The sequence below is a fragment of the Budorcas taxicolor genome, chromosome 1 (assembly GCF_023091745.1).
Source record: "Budorcas taxicolor isolate Tak-1 chromosome 1, Takin1.1, whole genome shotgun sequence".
Classification (NCBI taxonomy): Eukaryota; Metazoa; Chordata; class Mammalia; order Artiodactyla; family Bovidae; genus Budorcas; species Budorcas taxicolor.
The window spans coordinates 7,990,609-8,012,921 of NC_068910.1; the positions used below are offsets into that span (position 1 = coordinate 7,990,609).

At 58.5% G+C, this 22,313-nt stretch overlaps 1 protein-coding gene across 1 annotated transcript; it reads left to right on the forward strand.

Annotated features, from left to right (window-relative positions):
• The first annotated feature begins 750 nt into the window (after positions 1 to 750).
• On the forward strand, positions 751 to 21,255 carry PTH1R (parathyroid hormone 1 receptor). The gene is made up of 14 exons (XM_052640479.1): positions 751 to 825; positions 11,502 to 11,604; positions 13,439 to 13,573; positions 15,171 to 15,281; positions 15,385 to 15,503; positions 15,699 to 15,793; positions 15,989 to 16,181; positions 16,620 to 16,773; positions 18,297 to 18,357; positions 18,691 to 18,757; positions 19,139 to 19,233; positions 19,855 to 19,996; positions 20,104 to 20,145; positions 20,783 to 21,255. The coding sequence occupies exons 1-14, from the start codon at positions 751 to 753 to the stop codon at positions 21,158 to 21,160; spliced, it is 1,770 nt and encodes a 589-aa protein (XP_052496439.1). The 3' UTR covers positions 21,161 to 21,255.
• The last annotated feature ends 1,058 nt before the right edge of the window (positions 21,256 to 22,313 follow it).

A 22,313-nucleotide genomic window follows, 5' to 3' on the forward strand; every position in this document is an offset into this window, starting at 1 on the left:
GGCCGCAGGCGCGCTCTAGCGGCGCGGGAGCAGGCGGGGCTCCGGCCGAGGATGGAGAGGGAGTTGCCGGAGCCCGCCGCCGAGGGGATGGGGTTGAGGGGGCCGAGGGGCGAGGAGCTGGCGGCCTGATCCTCGAAGGGCTCAGCGTCGTTGCAAAGTTGGGCTTGAGTACCCAAGCTGCACGCCCGGAGCTGCGCAAAACGCGCCCCTCGCCCCGCCCCGCCCCCCGACTTGCGCTAGCGGCGGAGCTAAAAATAACAGTCCCGTTCGCCCCCCGCAGACCGCGACCCCAACCCCTCCCCCGACCCCTCCCCCACTGGGCGTGGGGGCAAAGCCACAGCTCCCAGTTCCCCAAAAGAAAAAAAAAAAAGAAAAGGCGGCGCGCGGTGGGGGTGGGGGGGCGGGGGGCGGGCCGGGGGCGGGGGGCCCGGCCATATGGATGTGATTTCTCCGCTCGGAGGCAGACGGGCAGCTCCGCAGCTCTCGGCGCCCGCCCGCCGCCCGCCCGGCCCCCGGCTGCCTCCCTTCCTCCCTCCCTCTCTCTCTCTCCTTTGCGCTCGCTCGCTAGCCCTCCGCGCATGGGCCCCGCGCCGGGCCCCGGGGCCTCGGGCCGCCGGGCCTCCGGGGTCCCCTAGGCCGTGGCGTGGGCGGGGCAGCCCGGCCTGACGCAGCTCTGTACCCCACCACCACCACCACCACTAGGGCCGGCGGCGGCGGCTGCCCCGAGGGACGGGGCCCTAGGCGGTGGCGATGGGGGCCGCCCGGATCGCGCCCGGCCTGGCGCTCTTGCTCTGCTGCCCGGTGCTCAGCTCCGCATACGCGCTGGTAAGTCACCCGCTCACACTCCCGGACAGGTTTCGGGCTTGCCATGGGTTCCCTGGAGGAGGGATGTGTGTCCAGGGCTCAGAGGCTTGAGTTCTCCCCAATAATCTGAACTTTGGGTGGGGGTCCCCTCCAGCCCGGGATCCTTGGTGCCTGCTGTCTCTGGGATGTCTGGACTCTGGGGTGCAGATGCCTATAAGGTTTCCTTATTTCTGAAGCCTGGGGTTGGGGTCCCAGGTCTGGAAATCTGTGTTTCGGATTCTCCTGTCTTCTGCTTCTGAGAGCATCTCTGCTCTGTGTCTCCCTTGAAAATGACAGTGTGATCTAGCAGAAGACTGGGCTTTGGCCCTGAGGTAGGATCCCACAGACTTTGCTCTGGGGGCCTGTGTTTTCTGCAAGTTTTGTTTGCAATCTGGGACACAGGGCTGTTGGTCTGAGGTCAGGGGGTAGGGTTCAGGGACCCCCTCCAGTTTGCACCATTGCACACACACACACCCATGCTTGCACTCATGTCCAGCTTCACCCAGATTGGAAGATGTCTGCCCAGGGAGGCGGGTATGGTGTGGTATATGGAGGAGGGATGGAGGTCCCCTGAAGGAGACTGACCTTCCAAAACACTCCCACAAGAGAAACTTGATCGGGTGTGTGAGGGGACCCACGTTGTACCCTCCTGAGAGCAGAGGCCAACAGGGGACCAGGGGGAGAAGAAGCGACAGAATAGGAGATGAGGTTAGACAGAGAGAAGAGAGAGACAGAGACAAAGAGGATGGGAGTGAGAGCTCCCCAGGGCAGGAGGAGTAGACAGACCAAGAATAGCAAATAAAAATAGGAAAAGACTGGCAGGGGCTGAGGGCTGGAGGCATGAAGCGTGAGTACCCTCCTCATCCTGGGCTAGGTCTGGGATCATTTCCTGGGGCGTCAGTCGGATCCCACAGCAGCCCTGTCTCGGGGGACCAGCCATTGCTGAGGAGACTGTCCGCCTGTGGCCTGTGCGTCTGACTTAAAGGCCCCAGTTGCTCCCCCTCACCTCCCAGGTGCAGGTATTTGCCTTCTAGAGAGACAGGCAGGCGGCCCCCTCCTGCCTGGCTCCCTGTCCAGAGGGAGCCCCAGGTGGGAAGGGGGGAGCTCTTAGATTCCTCCAGTTCTGCCAGAGCCTGTGTAACCTTGTGCTGTCCTTGTCCCCACCTCAGTTTCCCTATCTGTAAAAAGACACCAAGAAAGAAACATTTGCCTAAGAATTCCCTAATCCGCAGCTCTCCTCTTCTCTGTTGGCTCTGGCACATCCCATTCACTGTTGTCCATGCCCACACAGCATGGCACCCCACAGCCAAAGACATCGCCGCATACAAGGATTTGTCGATGAGGAAACCGAGGTTCAGAGGTGATCAGCACCCTGTGCAGGCATGCTGCAAAACCCTGGTGAACGCCAGGGTCCAGAGCTATTTCCCAGCCTCCCCTCGGGCCAGGGTCACCTTTCCCAGGGCCCCTTCCAAGGTGGTGAGCATAGCCACCGTGCAGAGCCAGCCAGCATGGTCTGTGGACGTGCATGTGTGCAAGCGACTGTTGAGGAATAGACGGAGTCATGGGCGTGGGTGACCTAAGAGTATATCTGTGTCTCCAAGAGGGGCACAGTGGGACTCGGAGTTTGGTATTCTCTGGGTCTGTGTGAGTGTGAGTGTTGGATTCCTTGTGTGAGTTCACGTGTGTCTGAGGCTGTGGGTCTGCACGTGACTTGCAGGAGCATGGTTGTGCATATGTATGTGTTGTATATTTGTGATCACACTTGCACCCAAATCTGTTTTTTTTCTTGTTTTTATTTAATAAATGCTTCTGTACTGCTGTCTACTTACCAAACACTGTTCTAAGCACTTTACAATATTAGCTAGTTCAATCTTTGCAACGACCCTCTGAGAAAGGGTTCTGTTTTTGTCTCCTTTAGCTGACCTTCACACAACCAATAACGACCATTATCTGTTGCGTGTCCACCATGGTCAAGCCCTGTGCCTCTATCAGGGACCCATGGGGACCCACACTGTTTTCCAGGGAAGCTGAGGCACATGCAAAGAATTTGCCTGGCTTAGCCCTGGCCCATGGCTGAGGGTAGGGAAAGAGAAAGGATGCCAGGGCTGGGTCTGCCCTGGGACCTTATTGGAACATCTGTGGCTGACACACAGGACATGAGTACATTGAACCTCCCCTGGCTCTGGGGATAGAGGATATGGCCTGAGGGTTCCCCCAACAGCCTGTGGGCCCCCTGGGCTCAGCTGGAGCCAGCAAGAAACTCAGTCTGCCTACATCCTCTCCTACACCCAGTGGATATCGCTTCATCCTCAGCAGATAGTGTCCCATCACCAAACCGACATACTGACCACCCAATTGGCCCCAGTCGAGGGACCTCACAGTTGCAGGACCAAGAGGTCTCCCAGTGGAAGGACACTGGCTGTGGCCAGACTCAGCTGGTCCCTCTTGTGTCTTCCATCTTTTCTGTGCCAGAGAAGAGTAGCTGTAAGGTTGAGGGTCAGGTGGGGTGACGTTTGGAGGAAGAGATGGGCCGGCAGATTTTGAGTGGGGGAGCAGGGAAGGGGTGGTCTTGTCCTCGGGGATGCCTCATCCTGAGGACACCCTCGGCATGCACATTGTGAAGGAGAAACTGCAGTGGGAGCGGCCGAAGGTCGGCATTGTGAGGTTGGGAGGGGCAGGCTTAGAGTGTAGAGATATGACCTCAGGGTCAGACTCAGGAGAGGCCACAGTGGGTGGGACTCCACGGAAGCACTCCCAGCATGCTCCAAGGTCAGCTAGCCAAAGGGGCTCACTTTTACAGACGGGGAGGAACTGACTGAACAGTGGCTGTCCCTGGATTCTGAGCTAGAAACCATCACAAGTCTTTTCTCATTCCATCTGTTCATCCACCCATTTTATGGGAAAGGGCCCTGAGGGTCACACAGTGAGTCTGTTCCCCAGGTTGGATTTCAACTCAGGTCTTCAGACACCTGCCCTGAGCTTCTTCCTCCAAAGTAGGGTGAGGGCTTCTGCTGGCAGGAGACCCCTGTATCTCCCTCTGGTTTCCTTTTTCCTCCTTTTCTTTCTTCTTTCTTTCTAGTAGAATCCTTTGGCTATTTTACTTTTATTTTCTTATTTTAATTTCAGAACTATACTTGAATATGTTCTTTCTTATAGAAGATTCAAGTAATAGAGATTAAAGAGACGTTAACCGGGATTCCTCCCAAACCCCATTCTCCGTTCTAGAGAAAAAGCTTTTTTGAAAAAACAGTCTGGGTGGGAGATGTTCTCCTAGAGCTTTTTCTCCAAAAAGGTCCCTTTGGTGTCCATACAAAGTAGATAGTTTTAGTCTGTCATTTTCTGTTTGTTTTTTAATAAATGATGGCAGTTTGTAGATAAGGGCTCTGCCATATGCATTTTTCTACTTAAAGGTGTATCTTGGAGACCTTCATGTCAGTAAATATAAATCTGTCTTTTTTAATGCTGTGTAGTATTTCCAAAGCCTGAGATTCATTAGCAGTCCCTTGAAATGTACATTTAGATCGTTCCTGCATAATTTTCAAGTGTGTGTGTGAGAGAGAGGATTTCAGATGGCGGCAGGGAAGCCCCTTGAAATGCCCTCCTGTGTCCTTGTGTAACCATTTCCCTGTAGGATATTTCTAGATCCTGTCATTGCTGGGTCTGAGAACATGCGTTTTTTTTTTTTTTACTTCAAGAGACATGGCCAAACGGCCCTCTAAAACACCCCTGCGGGTTTATACTCCGGCCCTAGCAGAGACCAGCAGGCCTCTAACGCATACTCTCTGTTTCAAGGGATGGTCTGAAGAGTCTTTTCCTCACGTTTGCCTGGTGCCTCTTGTCATTTTAATGCAAATGACATGAGAAACAGTGTCTCTTGTCACGTTGATTTGCTAACGACCAGTGAGCCTCTGGACTTGTAGGTTGGTTTATGGCCCATCTTCTAAGAGCTTGCTCAGAGCCATTACCCCTCTTTCTATGGGTTATTTGTCTTTTTTTTTTGTATTGATTTGTTGAAGCTTTTTATATCACCTGCCCTTAAACACCCCCACCCCTCCACCCGCAGCTCTGGGAGCGCCTGTGGACAGAGAAGGAGGAGGGGGCTGAACCCTCCCGGGAATTTGGGTTTTCTTCGGAATGTTTTAATGAGGCGTCAAGAGGCCTCCCCCAGATTCCTGTTGTGGGCCTTCTGGGGACACTCCCTTGTCCGGCCACCACATCAGGAAGGCAGCTCTTTCAGAAAGTCCCCAGGAAAAAGAAAGGGTGGGGTGGGGGGTTTGCAGACGCCAGAAATTGTCTGCAAAATACAGTGCGGCTAGGAGAGGGTGCAGAGTTTTGCTCGGATTCTCAGAGACATCAGAAACCCCCAAATCTTTCGGAACCCCCAGCTCTGGAACCTGTCTGTGCAGAGGTAAGACTTGGAAGGATTCTGTCTTGCTGACCACCTTATGGTTAGGCTAGTTCATACCATCCTTTTGGGCCTTGGTCCCCCAGGCCAGGTAGAGGCTGCTTGTGAAGATCCACCGGGTCCTAGCAGCCAACTCTGCCACCCCAGGCTCCATCCCACTGCCTGCCCTGAAGGCGTCCACGTTGGCCAGGATGAGAGGCGTCACAGTGCCTCCCCCCAGCCCCTCCCAGCCCCGAACACAGGCAGCCTGTTCAGGAAGGCCAGGCGAGGGGGAGGAAAAGTCAGCACTTGTCAGCGGTGGCGTGGCGGGGCAGGAGTGTCCCCGGCAGGGAACCCGTCCCAGCCTGCTCCGGCCAGCCAGACAGACGGAGGGCAGCAAGGGGCAGGGAGCAATCCCCAGCCAGCTGGCATGGGAGACATCGAGGGGTGCCAGCACAGGTCCCAGGAGTGGAACCTGGAGAAGAGGTGCAGGAAGGCCAGGAGGTCACCAGGGGGTCTCCTGTTAGCCAAGGTTTTCTCCTTGTGGCTTTTCTGGAGGTGTGAACTCCCCTTCCTCCTAATGTGTGAGAGAGCAGCTGTCCTCTGCCCAGGCAGAGCTGAGCGGAAGCTGCCATCACCAATAAACACTATCACTATCTGATCACCTCCACATCTATCTGCATCCCCAGATTACCTCTGTGGAAGCTGCTCTAGATGCTCTGCAAAGAGGCTTTTGCTTGACACAGTGAAAGATACAATCCAGAAAGGCTCTGAGGAAAACTGGTATTGAGGCTGACTCCAGCTGATCCATGTGGTGGGGCATCCCCTCCTTTCTTTCCCATCCTCTGGAGTAGCTGCTGCTTTGGTTCAAGCAGACCTTGGCTCCGTTCCTGGCCCTCTTCTTTCTAACTGTGCTCTCAGCCTCAGTGGCGGCGTTTGTAAGACAGAGATGTGATGGAAGGTGGAGGAGAGGTGGTTAAAGGTCCAGGGGCAGTGGTGGGTGCCAGCCTGCAGAGGGGCTGTCATGGCGTGGGAGACACTGGCCACACCAGTGATGAATAGCAGGTAGATCTGCTTTCTCTGGAGGTGATCAAGAAGCCAGCAGCTGCCTGACCCCCCAGGGGACCAGGCTGACCCTAGGCAGAGAGATGGATGAGATAACCCAAAAGGTCATCCTGAGGCAGATACCATCAGTATCAGGAGCCTCTCTCCCAGAGACAGGGGTGTCAGCAGCTGAAGAAGGATCCCTTGTATTTCCTCCTTCATTTTGCCCGGAGGAGGAGGATTGTAGGCATGTCTGGGATCACAGACAGCAAATGTGTGGAATTTGGCAGTTAAGAGACGGACCGAGAGGAGCAGCCCTCATTTGGTCAGGGGTATGGAGCTGGCTCTCCACCACTCCGCACCATCACACCATTGCCATCACCGGCCTCCACATCGCCCCACTCACTGTCTGCCACCGTCTGTCTGTCCAGCCCTATTGCCACCATCCCTGCTTCCCCAGCTCCAGTACCATCCTCTGTGAGGTCACCCCGGGAGCCGAGTTAGAAGGAGCTGTTTGCCCCCACCCCTCGGCGGGAGGGGTACTGAGCAGATGGCTTTTCTCTCCCTGTGAGCTTCTGAACTCAGGAAATGAGAAACACATCCGGGCTTCTTGACCACACATTACTCTCTCCCTGAGACAGCAGCTTCTATGTTTGTAAATAACATACTGGCTTTCAGCCCCGCTCTGCACCCTGCCTGGAGCCCCATAGATACCAACTCTGGGCTCCCAGGCCACCTCTCTCCCTGCCTATTCACAAACTGCAGATCATGCACATGTGTGCACCCAGGAAGGGTCCATGTCCGAGCGTTGAACATGAGGAGAGTGCTGCAGCCAAGCTCTACAGTGGTCAGGTCAGGGGAAGTCAGCCCTAACCTAAGACCCTAGGAGGGGAGTGGGAGGAAGCGGGATTCGGGACACCTGTCACCAGGGCTCAGTGACCCTGTCAGTGGTGCGTATGGATTAACTGACCCTTGGCCATGATGCAGCCCCCGGCCCCTCAGTCCTCACCAGTGAGACCCAAGATGCACAGACTCTCTGGATCTAAAATGATGTAAGTCTGAGTCCTCCTTAACAGGAGCCAGGCCGAGGAGACCTGAACTCTGCAGGGGGAAAGGGGCTGGTTGAGGACGGCGCAGCGGAGGGCATGGCCAGGCCAGGAGGAGAATCAGAGCTATCAGCATTTTCTGCATCTGTCCCAGGAGATAACGACCTCCTCACTCAGGGCAGAAGCAGAGGAGGCAGCCCTCCTGCCCCTTAAGCCCAAGTGTGGGGGGTCTGGCAGTGACCTGGAATCTTAGTGTGAGTCCAGGGTGGATCAAGAAATCCACATCTGGAGTTGTTGGAATGCCTTTCACCCCCAAAGCTTGCCAGGCACACCTCACCCTGCAGGCTGTCCTGTACTCCCCCCTCCCAATCCTCCCTGGAACCCCATCCATCCCTGGCCCGTGCCCCTCACTGTGGCCCCCTGGACTCGGTCATCTACTCAGTCTCCCGTGTCTCTCTGGGTCCCCAGCCTGGGGGTACCCATGGTGTCCTGCAGCACAGGGGTCCATAAGCGCACTCGGAAAGCCACGACTTGGTGGTGCTCCTGACCTGGTAGCAGTGGTAGCCTACAGCTTTCCATGGGCTCCACCTCCATGAAGTTCCATGAAGGTGGAGCGCTTTTCATGCAGTGCCTTGTTTAACTCTCACAGCAGCCCTGTTATTTATTTTTATCCTTGGCAGTGCTGTACAGCATGTGGAACCTTAGTCCCCCAACCAGGGATCGCACCCATGCCCCCTGCAGCGGGAGTGCAGAGTCTTAACCAGTGGACCACCAGGGAAGTCCCCCAAACAGCCCTCTTATTGTCCTGATTTTACAGGTGGAAAGCTAAGGCACACGGGTTAAACAACTGTACCAAAGATACAAAGTCAGTTGGTGGTGGAGGCGGGATTCACGCTCCAGTGCTGGTGGCAGAATCTCCTTAGATGAGAGGGTGCAGGCGCAGGGAGACGTGGTGGCATCCCAGGCAGGGGTGCTGTGCTCTAAAGCGAGTGGGGATGCACTTGGTGTAGGGCTGCCCTCTGTTCCTTGGGAAAGTGCTTATATGTGTGTGTGCGCTTATATATATATATGGCTGCATGAGGTCTTAGTAGTGACATGCAGGATCTTTTAGTTGTGCCCTGTGGGATCTAGTTCCCCAACCAGGGGTCGAACCCAGATCCTCTGCATTGGGAGCAGAGTCTTAGCCACTGGACCCCCCTGGGAAGTCCTGAAAGTGCTTTCTTGACTGATGTGAATTCTTCTTGCTGCAGTGGCAGTTCTGCTGTGATTGGGTGACAGACAAATGGGTCATACAGTTTAGGGAGGCCAGAGATGATGCCCCTGACCCTGTGGGTGGAGGAATCTGGGGGCTATCTGATGCCTGAAGCACATACCCTCCCCATTCCTGGGCATTCCCAGACCCACCGGGAAATGAGAGTTCTGGGCAGAGAATGTGCCTCCTCTTGGCCACAGAGAGAGTGCAGTAGTTAGAGGCTGAGCAGATGCGCTGGGCCTGTGAGAGGGTAAGGAGTGAGCTCCTGGTCCTCGCCCAGCTGCACACCTGTCTGTCTGTCAGTCTGCCAAATGGGCAGTTTTCAACCCACAACCGCCTGCCTGCCTTTAGTCCAGGGCACCAGCTGTGACACTCAGTCACATCAGTGGGCTAGTCTGTCTGTGGAGAGGGCCGGTGTGCCAGGCTTTGGGGACTGGTGGAAGTCTGTCAGCCACTCGGGAGGTTTCTGTCAGCTGGGGAAAAAAAAAAAGTATGGTGAGTATCTGTTCGTCTTGAAAGAGATAAAGGTGGACAGGAGAAGGGGTGGTGGGGAAGGGGGCTGAGGGAGTAAGACTAAGATACAGGAAAGATGGCGCTGACAGTGGCTATGGGGCTGGTGGCAAGGATGGTGCTCATGTTGCCTTTGGTGGCTATGGTGCTGGAGGTGGTGGTGACGGTCATGGTGGTCATTGTGCTGGGGGAAAAGGCACTGGTGGTGGGGATGGTCATGATGTTCTACCAGTTGTCACGGTGCTGATGGTGGCTATGCCAGTGTTAATAGTGGTTAGTGCTGCTGGTGGTGGTGTTGGTGCTGGTGGGGGGTGGCTGAGTTGGTGTTGGTGGTCAAGGTGATGATGGTGCTAGCTGACAGAGTGCCAGTCGCAATAACGGAAATGGTGGTGAAAGGGTGCTGTCGTGGGGATGGGCTCAGACTCCTTAGCAGCCTGGGTCCCCAGTGCCAGAGGCACAGAGAGAACCTCAGGTTAGTCTGGGAGCTCCCTGGATTAAGGCAGACCGGAGTTGCCTCCCTCAAACCCCAGTTCTCAGGGCCACTTCTGCCCTAGTCTGCTCAGTCATAGCTGGAGGTGGGGAAAATGAGAGAAGCTGTAGGGGCCAGCAGCAAACACGTGAGAATCTCTCCAGCCCTTCCTGGGCACTGGGTCCAGCTGAGATCCCGGGGTCCAATTCAGATGCCAGTGATATGCGCGCAAAAGCACGGATACCCACAGGCATGCAGGCTAATGAGCAACCGTTATCACACACTCGCAGACACGCACACGCGGACCTTTGCCCAGAAACATCTTCACAGACACCTCAGGCTCACGTCCCAAATGTGCACGCTGGAGAGCCCCACGTGAGAATTCACAGAGACAGGGGCACACACAAGTGCACACATCGCCAGACGGCGTGTGCGCGGCCACTCAAGGATGTGCAGCCGCGCACGCGCACGCGCGAAGACGCGCACGCGCCTCCGCTAACTGAAACCAGCAGAACCCACGTCCGACCGAGCCAATTGGAGACTCCTTGGCTCTAGAAGCCCTTGCTGCTGCCACCAAGAGACTCGGTCAATTAACTTCTCCCTGCAGCGGGCTCCCTGACCCGCCCGGCCGGCCGGCCCGCCCCCTAGCGCGGGTACCCGCCCCTTCCCCGGCCGCCGCCCCCCTCCCCCGCCTCCTCTGGGCTCTCCGGCCCTGCAAAGCTCCGCGCAGACTGGAGGGACCCGGCCCTGCCGGGGGATGTCTGAATGGATGCAGCTCCGCCCGCTGAAGGTCTAAGAGAACCAGGCTTTGCCCTGTGGAGTCTGAGGGGTCACAGCCCAGCTCTGGGTCAGAGTAGTCTCATGGGACACTTCCCCCAGTTCTGCGGCTCTGCAGGGACGCGGCCCTGTCTTGGAAGGTGAAGGTGGGTGGGACCTGAGGGGATGTATTAACCTCTTGTGGTCCCTCATGGCAGTGGCGGGGCTGGGGCACACTGAGTTGTTCCCGGGGCAGGATGCTGCCTTTAACCTCTGACTCCCAACCCTAAGTCAGGGAAACAGAGGCTCAGAGTGAGTCCCGCCCCCACTCTCCCCTGCCATGATGTTCCTGTTTCCGTCCTTAAAATGCTGCCAGTGAACCTAGCGGGTGGCAGCCAGTACCGAGGGTGTGCAGTGTTGGAAGGAAAGGAAGGAAGGACATCCCGGGCAGAGGGGAGAGCAGGAACCAAGGTGTGTCCACATCACCAGAACACAGGGTCTACAGGGATGGAGCAAAGCTTCCAGATAAGCGATGGATGTGGGTGACTTCCACCCACAGCCTGCACGCGAGTGCCCCGCCCAACGCAGACCAGTTGCCAGCAGTTTCTCCATCCCCTCCCTCCTGGGACCTCAAGGGTGGGAGGGGCCGAGGCACTCGCCATTCACGCCATGCACCCATTCACGGGGAAAGCGCTGACTGGGGAGAGGGCCAGGATGGAAATCGGTGACTCCTAAGGTCCCAGGAGCACTAGGACTTGCAGGAATCCAGGCCCCCCGTTTGTTTCCCCAGAGTTCGCCACCCTTACCCACCCCCTCCCTACCCAGGGTCCCCAACAGACGGCAAGATCCGGTGAGCATCCATCCTGGGACATTCCATCCCTTTCCCACGCCCCCTTGGGGAACAGACTGGACAGCGACTATCAGAAGCTGCTTTCTATGGGGTTACTATCGGACAAGTCGGGGACAGCCCCCCTTCCTTCCCCTTTTTTCCCCCTGGTAGGTCAGGCAGGTCAGGCCATTCCCCTCGAGCCAAGGCTGCCTGTCTGTAAAATGGAGCTACATAAGGCGGATTTCCCACATTCGTGTGTGTGTGTGTGTGTGTGTGTTGGGGGGCGTCCCTCAAGGAGGCTGGGATAGTTGTGGCGTCCAGCACTCGGTGGGGAAGTATTGCCTGCAATCTGACCTTCTGCTCGGTAGGTGGATGCAGATGACGTCATGACCAAAGAGGAGCAGATCTTCCTGCTGCACCGCGCCCAGGCCCAATGTGAGAAGCGGCTCGAAGAAGTCCTGCAGAGGCCAGGTGGGGGCGGGGCCGAAGGAGGGTCTAGGGGGCCAAGGGCAGGCGACACAGAGGGGCCAGAAGAAGGTGGGAGCCCAGGAGGCAAAGGCAGGTGGCACCAAGGGAGGGCAGGCCCAGGTAAAGGGGGCCAGGCCACAGTGAGGACCGAAAGTGGGGTGAGTCAGGTGAGTTGAAAGTCAGCAGGTTCAGAGATGCCCTGAGCCTCCCCTCCCAGGGCTGGGATAGGAGGACACGAAGACAGCTACAGTCCGAATCATCTCTGATGCGTAGATGTGGTGAGGCCCGCCAGGAGCAGGAGCACCAGAGTGGGCCGGGACTGCCTCCTAGAGGAGGAAGCAGTACCCAGTGCCATCCAGAAGCGTGAATACGTCTTTGAAAGAGGCCCCTAGGCACAGGGCAAGGCAGGGTGTCCAGGCTCAGAATGGGGCTGGAAGGGAAGGAGAATAGAGGAATATGGATGGGTATCCCTGTCGGTCATGGTCACTGTCCAGTAGAAGGCTCCTGAAGGGGTAAGAACGCTCCCTCCTACCAACACAGCATCTCCAGGGAACCCTGGCCACAGTCAACCTAGGAGGGGCAGTCACCTGACCTCACAGCTCCCACCCCAGTCTCAAGCTGGTCTCTTCCTTGAGTCCATTTCCTGGAAGCGGAAATGGGGCTTCATGAGCAACCAGCGCGGCCTCTGACTTCTATTTGATTAATCCCCTCGACCTGGAAGAGATCCAGACCCCACCTGAGTGGTGGGCACTGGCTTCCCTGCACTGGCCCTCAGACCCCTGGGAGAGGGTGGTGATGTACACCCCAGATGCAAGCGCACAGTAACATCCCCTGGAGCCCACAGCCCCTGCTCCCACTCACAGGGACTCACATGGTCTCTGCTGTCAGAGCCCTGCCCACACTGGCCTCACCAGTGGCTCCCTGGTCCCCCGCCCCAGTCTCATCAGGGGCTGGGAGGGTCTGAACCCAGCCCTCTTTCTGGCTGTGGAAGCCTGGAGGCACCTCCCTCTGCTGTCTCTGTTCAGCCATGGAGCCTTCCCTTCTCACTCCATCACATCTTGCTACCTCCACCCTACTAATGTTCTCAGGTTCAGGTGGGAAAATGGGCACAGCCATTCTGTCTCAGCCCAGGGTGTCTGCAATTAGCATCCCATTGTTGTCACAAAACCCAACATGGGAGGGCCAGGAGGCTGCAGCTGAAGGTCACATAAGGAGGAAGACTTTTCAGCGAGGAAGAGAGACCTCAGACTTCTAAGAGAGGGAAAGGCCAGGTCCCATCTGAGATGGAGAGGCTCCAGGGTCCCTTGTGGAAGCTGTGAACCCCTTATTCAGGCATCCCAGGGCAGGGGATGGGGTAGGTGGGCTCATTGGCCCTCTCCTGACAACCGCACACTCTTGCTCTTGTCTTTCATACCACCAACTTCTAGACCTACGGGGTGCTCTGGCCAGACTTCATTTTTGCTCTCTAACCTCTCTGCTGACATAACCACCACGGTCTGCTTTTGCCATACGCCCCCTGGTGGGCTTTGGCTACAACTGCTGAATCAGACACTTCTGCCCGCATTTACTGCTCAAACCGCTAGTTGATCCCACACCTGAATGGCGTTCGCTCCTCTTTGAGCCCCTTGTTGACAGTCTGCATGACTCCTGATTTCTTCTGTACCTGGCAAGCACTTTGCTGTTTGTAAAGCACATCTCTACCTGTCGTCAGACTGGGTGTCAGCAGGGAAGGGGACAACCCTCACTGTGTGGAGGGGGAGTCTCCGAGGCAGGAGGGGACCCTGGGTCTCCTGCATAGCGGCACTGTTGACAGCCATAACTGCCCTGATTTCTCCAGCTGACATAATGGAATCAGACAAAGGATGGGCATCTGCGTCCACATCAGGGAAGCCCAAGAAAGAGAAGGCATCTGGGAAGCTCCACCCTGAGTCTGAGGAGGACAAGGAGGTGCCTACTGGCAGCAGGCCCCGAGGTACGTCTGTGCTTCGATGCAACCATCTGAGACCAACTCGGACCCACTTGCCCCATGGCTCTGCCACTTCCATGTGACGTCACGCTCCTCGGCTCTTGGAGGAAGGGAGGTGCTGGGAGGAGATGGAGTGGAGGGGGCAGGCAAGCTGGATGGACTTGGACCCCCAGAGGTGGGCAGAGAACTTGACCCACACACCTCAGGGGTAGACCCTGGGTTATGGCCCCTCCCATGGAGAGAGATGACAGAGAATCTGGGAAAGAGAGGAGCAAGGAGAGGCTGGGAAAGATATGGAGACAGAAATAGAGAGGCAGAGGGAGACAGAGGGGGCCAAGAGGCACCGGGACGGGAACTCAATATGTCAGAGGAGGTGCATCAAGACACATAGTGGGGTGGTTGGGAGAGTGGGGGCAGGACAGGAAGGTGGCTGTGAAGGGGTGGGGCCAGACAGGGGGAGGAGGAGGAGGGCAGAAGAGAAGAGAGGGAGGGATATGCGGGCTGCATTGTCCCTGGGGGAGGTAAGGAGAGACAAACGTGGAACCCAGGCTGCAGCCACAGGGCCGGTTTGAACCGGCTGGGTGGGCAGCAGATTCCAGATGGGCCACATCTGGGAGGCTGTGGTCACCCTGTGGCTCCCCAGGGATCAGAGGGAATTGTAGGCCTGGCCAGGCGGGGCTGGGAATATGGTGCCCAGGACAGAGAGCCTTTCACCAAGCCAGGGTGGGTCTAGCCATCAAGGCAACCTTCCAGGGTGGCTGGAGAGTCCTGTGGTTGGAGCCCTGCGGGGGGAGAGAAGGGAGCTGGGGGTGGGAAGTGGAAAATTCGGAGGCTGGAGTCTTTCCAAGGTCACTTACCATCTCTGCTGTGAGGCTGGAGCCCCAAAGTGGGATGTGTCGCCCTGCCTTGAATCCCACAATTAGCACTTATAGATTTGGGGGATTTTATGTCCCTCCATGAGTGGACACCAGAGTCTGAGAGCAGGTGCTCAGGGCGGGTCTCGGGTAGTGGCGGAAGTGCGTATCAATCCTGATTCCCCAGTGAAGGAACTGAAGTGCAAAGAAGGCGGACACCTGCATGAGGTGGGCAGTTCTTCAGGAGTCCAGCTGGCACTGGAGACGAGAGTTCCTGCCTCCAGTCCATGGTCCTTGGGCATGGATCACGCTGGAAGCATTCTCAGCTGAAGGAGAGTTACTCTGGGAACTTGCCCTTCTCCAGGGACACCTGGAAGGTGGGACCAAGAACAGAGAGAAAAGAGGGAGGCCTGGCCAGGGGCTGAGAACTTGAGGAGGGCAGGGCCCTGGGCTGTATGACCTTGGCAAATCACTCGCCTCTCTTGGCCTCTGCTAGCCAATCTAGAAAATGGGGCCATTGCCAACACCCACAAGGAGGGGCTGTAGTGAATCTACGAGGCCAGGGGGTGCAGGGCACAGTCGGGAGTAAGGGTTCAATACATTCTCTCCAGAATGCTCCAAGCCTGAGTTCTCCAGTCTTGGGGTGCACCCTGTAGGAGCCAGCACAGGTGTGTTTATTCCTCTGGGTCACTAACTGTGGACCTGGACAGGTGTCCTCCACCTTTTTCTGTCTGTCTCTGTGGGCACAGGGCGCCCCTGCCTGCCGGAGTGGGACCACATCCTGTGCTGGCCGCTGGGGGCTCCAGGGGAGGTGGTGGCCATGCCCTGTCCCGACTACATTTATGACTTCAATCACAAAGGTAAGGCAGTCTGGAGTAGGGTGGGGGACCGCGGGCACCGTCAGGACTTGAAGCTCAGGGGTTCCAGATCTCACTGCCCTGACCTCCCCCTGCGGACCTGCAGGCCATGCCTACCGCCGCTGTGACCGCAATGGCAGCTGGGAGCTGGTGCCTGGGCACAACCGCACGTGGGCCAACTACAGCGAGTGCCTCAAGTTCCTGACCAATGAGACGCGCGAACGGGTGCGAGCCTTCCCCACCCCGCTCCCCCCGGCGCCCCCCCCCCGCCCCCCTCACCTGACCCGGATCAGGCTACCCCCCCCCCGTGACCTCTGACCTAGTCCTGACTCCTCCAGCAAATGTACCTGCGCTCTCCGACCCTTAACCTGGTGTTCACCCGAGTCCCAGGGCTCTGACGGTAACTCCCCACCTGCGCAGGAGGTGTTTGACCGCCTGGGCATGATCTACACCGTGGGCTACTCCGTCTCCCTGGCATCTCTCACCGTGGCGGTCCTCATCCTGGCCTACTTTAGGTGGGCGGGGCGAGGAGTGGGGCGGGGGCCAGTGGGGAGGGGGACGTGGGCGGGGCCGAGGGAGGCAGTGGGCGTGGCCAAGGGCATGGCTGGGTGGGGCCGAAGAACGGGGCCTCCCGCGCCCTCCCTGCGCCCCCTGCCCGCCCGGCGCGCGCCGCGTGCCCCCCGCCCACCGTGCCGTCGCGTGCTCTGCAGGAGGCTGCACTGCACACGCAACTACATCCACATGCACCTGTTCCTGTCCTTCATGCTTCGCGCCGTGAGCATCTTCGTCAAGGACGCGGTTCTCTACTCGGGCACCGCCCTCGACGAGGCCGAGCGCCTCACCGAGGAAGAGCTGCGCGCCATCGCCCAGGCACCGCCGCCACCCGCCGCCGCCGCCGGCTACGTGAGTGCCCCGCTCCGGCGGCCCGCGCCTGCCCGCCCTGGGCCCCTCGCCACCGCCCGCTTCGCGGGAGCCCCACGCACCCTCACCTGTCTCCTGCGACCACGCGCGCGCTCCGGGCCGCTCACATCCACCCTTTGCATCCTTCCAACCCGTGTTGCCTAGGGCTTTGCGAATCCCCTCCCCGCCCGGCGTGCGCTTTCATCAACTCTCCTGCCTCAGCCCAGGCCCCCAACCACCCCACCTCTTCTCCATGATCCCCACGTCCCCACCACTGTCCTGAGTGTCCTCCTATCTTTGCAGCACACACTCCTCAGCCCCTGCCCTTAGTAGAGCTTGTCCGATCTTACCAGCATCCCCTACCACTGTCTGCCCTCAGTCCCTCCCAGCCCTCCCCAGATGCAGTTCCTGCGCTCTGGCTAACACCAGCTGGTCTCCTAGGTGGGCTGCCGGGTGGCTGTGACCTTCTTCCTTTACTTCCTGGCCACCAACTACTACTGGATTCTGGTGGAGGGGCTGTATCTGCATAGCCTCATCTTCATGGCCTTCTTCTCAGAGAAGAAGTACCTCTGGGGCTTCACAGTCTTCGGCTGGGGTACGCAGGCACGCGGGCAGGGTGGGACCATGGACGGCAGGGTCAGAGAGGACCCTGAGGGGACACTGAGGGGAAGGCACCCACACGGCACATCCTGTGCTGGATGTGGGGCAGTAGATGCCCCACAGGCTGACCCCCAGGCTCAGGGAACAGGGCTTGGCCAGAGGTTCACTTGGGGTTGGCTCAGCCTGAAGTTGGGGTTGTCCTGGAGGCAGGTTCACCTGGAGTTGAGGCTCAGGCCAGAAGAGGGAAGGGCAGGCAATTCTCAGGTCAAGACTCCACTCAGGATCAGAGTGGACCTTGGGTAAGAGGTCAGCGTAGGGCTGGAGTTGGAAGGCAGCTATGCTTATCACTGTATCACCAGTACTGGAGCTGGGATCCGGAACACCCCCCTCCACCCCGAGTCCTGTTTCTCCACCACTCCCCATGCCGCGTGGAGCTATGCAGGCCTCTGCCACCCCCGTGCACAGGGTCCGTGGCCCAGAACTGGAGGCCCTGGCTCTGTAGCATCCTCTGGGCTTCAACAGCCCCTCTGCAGAATGGGTTGCTGGGGCTCTGCCCTCCTCCCCGACGGGCTCCAGGATTGAGTTACCGATAATTGTCCATTATTGTTGGCAGCTCCAGAGCTTGGCCGGGCTCCGGGGCGACTGGCCAGACTGCAGAGGGGCAGGCTGGGTGGGTGGAGCCCTCTCCGCGTTCAGCACCTCCAGGCCCTCAGATCGATAATCCTAGCCTCCTTGCTCCTTGGTGGACACTCTGATCTTGACCTCACCCGTGGCAAGCCCAGAGTTTCAGGCTGATGCAGGCTCTGGGGTAGAGGGTGTCCGCACACAGACAAGGGAACAGACAGAACTTTGTGGCACAGGGACATCACAGCTCTTTTCCTTGCACAAACCCAGGTCATGCCCTACCCCTCCCAAGGGTATGCCAGACCTAGAATGAAGTGGGAGGGGGTGGAGAGTGGGGAATGAGGCTCTTTCCTAGAGCAAAACTCACTCAGAGGTACCACGTACCATTTGAACTGGCTCAGGCTTAGGCACACTGAGACTCCTCTGTAGCCCCTGGCTCAACAACCCTCACATTATCCAGCCTCATCCATGGGGACTTTTCAAAGCAGGGGGGATGCTGGAACAGAAAACCCCTGATTGTAAGCTCCCCTCCATAGGGAGCCCCCAGCCCAGAACAGCACGCTTTAGGGCAGAATGGACTGGGTGTGGATAAATTAGTGATCCCTTATTTCACCAAGTGCCCAACAGGAGTGCATGTGTGTGGTACAAGATACAGAACCAAGATGAGGGCAGAGGGCTGAACTGGGTCCTGGGGGCTGGAGCCCTGAGGGGAGGCTGTGGGGACCGCAGGGCAGCACATGTAAAAGCAGGGCTGTGTCACCAAGCAGCCCATTTGCCCGGGGGGGGGGGTCAGGGACAGTGGGGGGCTAAGCCGGGGTCACCAGGGGTGAGGGGAGTGGCACAGAAGTGGGCAGCAGCGAGAGCCCCTCATACTCTGTCCCGCTCTGCCCACAGGTCTGCCTGCCATCTTCGTGGCTGTGTGGGTCGGTGTGAGAGCTAGCCTGGCCAACACCGGGTAGGTCCAGGTGGAGAAGGGAGCAGGAGGCTGGGCCACAGGCCAGAGGCACCCCTGGTACCCTCTTTCTCCATAGAACATATGAGGGGGCACCTCTTGTCCCCTGGCCCTGAGCGGCCCCGGTTTCAGGAGTTTTTAGCCCTGCTTCAAGCTGGGTGCCCACTCAGGGTCACCAGAGGCCACTGCAGAGGGGGCTCTGTGGGTGGCCTCGGGCCCGACCACATCCCCACTCCCCGTCCTGTGCTCTGGGGTGGGGAGTGCATGTGTCAGAACCGACTCCCCCTGGAGCCTGCTTGTGGGGAGTGTGGGGGCTGACGGCCTCGGCCTTCTTAGGTGCTGGGATCTCAGCTCTGGGAACAAGAAGTGGATCATCCAGGTGCCCATCCTGGCCTCCATTGTGGTGAGCAGGGGCCCTCAGGGCCGGGTGGGAGTGTGGACCCTGGGTCCTGGTGATCAGCCCCTGATGGGAACCTACACAGGCTCCCCTGGACCCCAAGGTTAGAGCCACAGGGCCGGGCAGGAGTGTGGACCCTGGGTCCCGGTGATCAGCCCCTGACGGGGAACTATAGGGGCTCCCCTGGACCCCAAGGTTAGAGCCACAGGGCTAGAGAGGCAGCTGACCCCCACCCCAGTCCACATGGGGAACCAAGGACCTCAGGAGCCACCTGGAGACACGCTTAGGCAGAGCAGAGCCTGGGCGGGGCCGTGGGTCCCAGAGTCCCAGCCCTCCCTGCTGGGGCTGCGGGCTCAAGACGCATGCAGCCCTGCCTCACTCCCACAGCTCAACTTCATCCTCTTCATCAACATCGTGCGGGTTCTCGCCACCAAGCTGCGGGAGACCAACGCTGGCCGGTGTGATACGCGGCAGCAGTACCGGTGAGCCACGTCCGCCGTGCCTAGATGCCTCAGACCCCAGGGGTCACTGGAGCCCAGCACCACATTCAACAGCAGGCAGAGGCCCCAGGGATGAGCCTGTCTCAAGGAAGGGCTCAGCTCCTGACTCCCTGGCTGGCCCTGCCGGCCGTGGTGGGATCTTGCCTGACTTCTGGGGGCACCCCCTAAGCCAGCCTGGGCCACTTGGTGCCAGGCCCCTGCACTAGAGCTGGGGTCCATGAAGGCAGGACAAACCCAGACCTCTCCTCAGAGAGCCGGTCACAGGGAGTCTGAGAGACAGATGGGCAATGGGTGGGCTTGAGAAGGTGGAAGTTTGGCTGAAACCTGAGGAGGGTCAATGGGATAAGTGAGGGGAGCGCCAGCAGAGGGACCAGCAGGTGCAGGGACAGGACGACAGAACTTATGGTCCACGCTGGGACACCTCAGAATCAAGGGGCCCTAGTCACACTTTGCTGAGACAGCAAAGTGTCACTGGCTTAGGTGAACTGCCAGAGCTCTGGGCCTTTTAGTGGCTTCTGGAGCCTGGGGCTGGCAGGTCAAGGTGCACAGTGCCTGCTGAGGCCGAAGTGACTCCACCCTGACCTGCCTGCCCCACTGGCCCAGGAAGCTGCTCAAATCCACACTGGTGCTCATGCCGCTCTTTGGCGTCCACTACATCGTCTTCATGGCCACGCCGTACACCGAGGTCTCAGGGACACTCTGGCAAGTCCAGATGCATTACGAGATGCTCTTCAACTCCTTCCAGGTGGGCAGGCCTGTCTGAGGGCGGGAGGGACGGGTGGGGCGGGGGAAGCTGCTCCCACCCTCTCCGGATGCCTCTCTGGGCCCTGACCCAAGACTCTCTCTCCACAGGGATTTTTTGTTGCCATCATATACTGTTTCTGCAATGGTGAGGTAAGCGGTGGGCCAGACTGGGGCAAGACGGGGAGGCCACAGGAGTTCCAGGGGCCGGGGGTGGGGTGGGGTGGGGGGAACTCCCTGGTGGTCCAAGGGTTAGGATTTTGCGCTTCTACTGCAGGGGGCTTGGGTTCGATCACTGGTTGGGGAACTAAGGCGTGTGGTGTGCCCAAAAATCTAAAAACTAAAAAAAAATTAAAGAATAAAAAAAGGAGTGCCAGGGGCTACCCAAGTGCTGTCCCTTCATTCTCCTGCCTGGTTCTCACTTTGTTCCTCCCAGAACATCCCAGAGGACGTTCTGAAGGCAGACAAAAGTCTTTCCAGATGATTCAGGCTCAGGATGTGTGGGCACAGCCAAGCGTTTTCTCAACCCCACGGTTGAACTGTCTGTCATCCAGTTTGAACACTCAGCCACCCTTGGGGTCATTTGAGCCTTCTACATTCTGGGTGTGTCAACTGCCTGCCGCCAGGCACCATGTTCTGAGAATGACGGGATTTTTCTTGGCCTTGAAATTTTCCAGTAATAGTGCTGAGCGTTGTTAGGGGCAGGGATGCGGGCTCTGCTGGGGTTGGGGACATGTGGCAGAAGGGCTTGGGGCACACCTGACTGCCTGCCCTCCTACTGCCACCCCAGGTACAGGCTGAGATCAAGAAATCCTGGAGCCGCTGGACACTGGCACTGGACTTCAAGCGCAAGGCACGAAGCGGGAGCAGCAGCTACAGCTACGGTCCGATGGTGTCTCACACGAGTGTGACCAACGTAGGGCCCCGCACGGGACTTGGCCTGCCCCTCAGCCCCCGCCTGCTGCCCGCGGCTACCACCAATGGCCACCCCCCGCTGCCCGGCCACACCAAGTCAGGGTCCCCAGCTCTCCAGGCCACACCACCTGCCGTGGCTGCTCCTAAGGAAGATGGATTCCTCAACGGCTCCTGCTCGGGGCTGGATGAGGAGGCCTGTGCGCCAGAGAGACCACCTGTCCTGCTGCAGGAGGAGTGGGAGACAGTTATGTGATCAGGGACCCAAGGGTTGGACCTGTGGACGTGAGGGTGGACAGGCGGACCAAGAGACGGGTTGTTGGACAGTTGCCCACTCAGGGCTGGGGCTGGGAGGACAAAAAGGAAAAAAAAAAGAAAAAAGAAGAAAAGGGAAAAGGAAACAGTGTCTGGCTTCCTGAGGTCTGAACTGGGTTCTCATTGCAGGAGGGGAGGGGCTGGGAGCCATGGGGGAATTCTTGGTCTCATCTCAGGGGCAGGGTTTGGGAACCTTGGGCCAGTCCCTGGTGTGTCAGGGCGCAGGGGGCAGAAGGGGCCCAGGAGAGGCCACTGTCTAAGCCTAGAGAAGCTCTGGCCCCCAGTCTCTGTCATGCAGCACAACAGAAGACCCCTTGGGTCACTGGCCACGTCCCCAAGCCTTGGACCTTGCTTCAGGGCCCCCTTCTGCTAGTCTAGTGGCCACACTATGCCCTTTGGAGGCTGAAGCATGCAGGGAACCCTCCAAATGTGACCCCCAGCCCTGACCCTGGACCTGACACCCCTCTGGCCACAAGACAGAGGGTGCAGGAGCAGTGCCAAGGCCATCGGGTGAAAAGCGGGCTGGGGTCCCTGCTCTGGTGCAGGAACTGTTGGGGGAGCCAGGGCTCTGAGCCTAGAGGCTGGCTGGGGTGGGCGTCCAGGTGGTTGTCTGCGAGACTCCACACATCCACTCACCATGGATCCAGCGGGGCTATTAGCATCCCCACCCGACACCCACCCACCCAACACATTGCCCCCTCAGCCCCTGCCACCCGCCCCGTCGGGGACTCCAGAATGGCACAGGCTCTGCTTGGCCTGAATCTGAGAAATGACCCGACTGCATCTCCACCCCGTGTTCTGAGCAAGCTGCTTGCTCAGACCTGAAGACGGCCCTGCCTCTGGGTCTGTGCACGAACTGGTGCCCCTGCCTAGCCCACCCTTTCTCTCATCTCCAGCTCCAACTTTTGTTCTTCTCCATGGACTCGGCAACTGGGGAGTGCTCCCTGTCTCTTATCCCCACTTCTGCTTTGCCCCACCATCAAGGGCTAGGAGAGAGGTCATGAGGCTACGACCAGAAACTCTGAGGTGGGGGGCGCTGTGCTCTGAGTGGCCTCAGGTCTAGCCGGCTTGGCCATCTAGATGGAAGGGAAGGA

Excerpts from the sequence above, each read along its gene's own strand:
- PTH1R (XM_052640479.1), top strand. The coding sequence starts at position 751 with ATGGGGGCCGCCCGGATCGCGCCCGGCCTGGCGCTCTTGCTCTGCTGC. Across the intron at positions 15,504-15,698 it reads CCAATGAGACGCGCGAACGG|GAGGTGTTTGACCGCCTGGG; the intron begins GTGCGAGCCTTC and ends CCACCTGCGCAG. Across the intron at positions 16,774-18,296 it reads CTTCACAGTCTTCGGCTGGG|GTCTGCCTGCCATCTTCGTG; the intron begins GTACGCAGGCAC and ends CTCTGCCCACAG.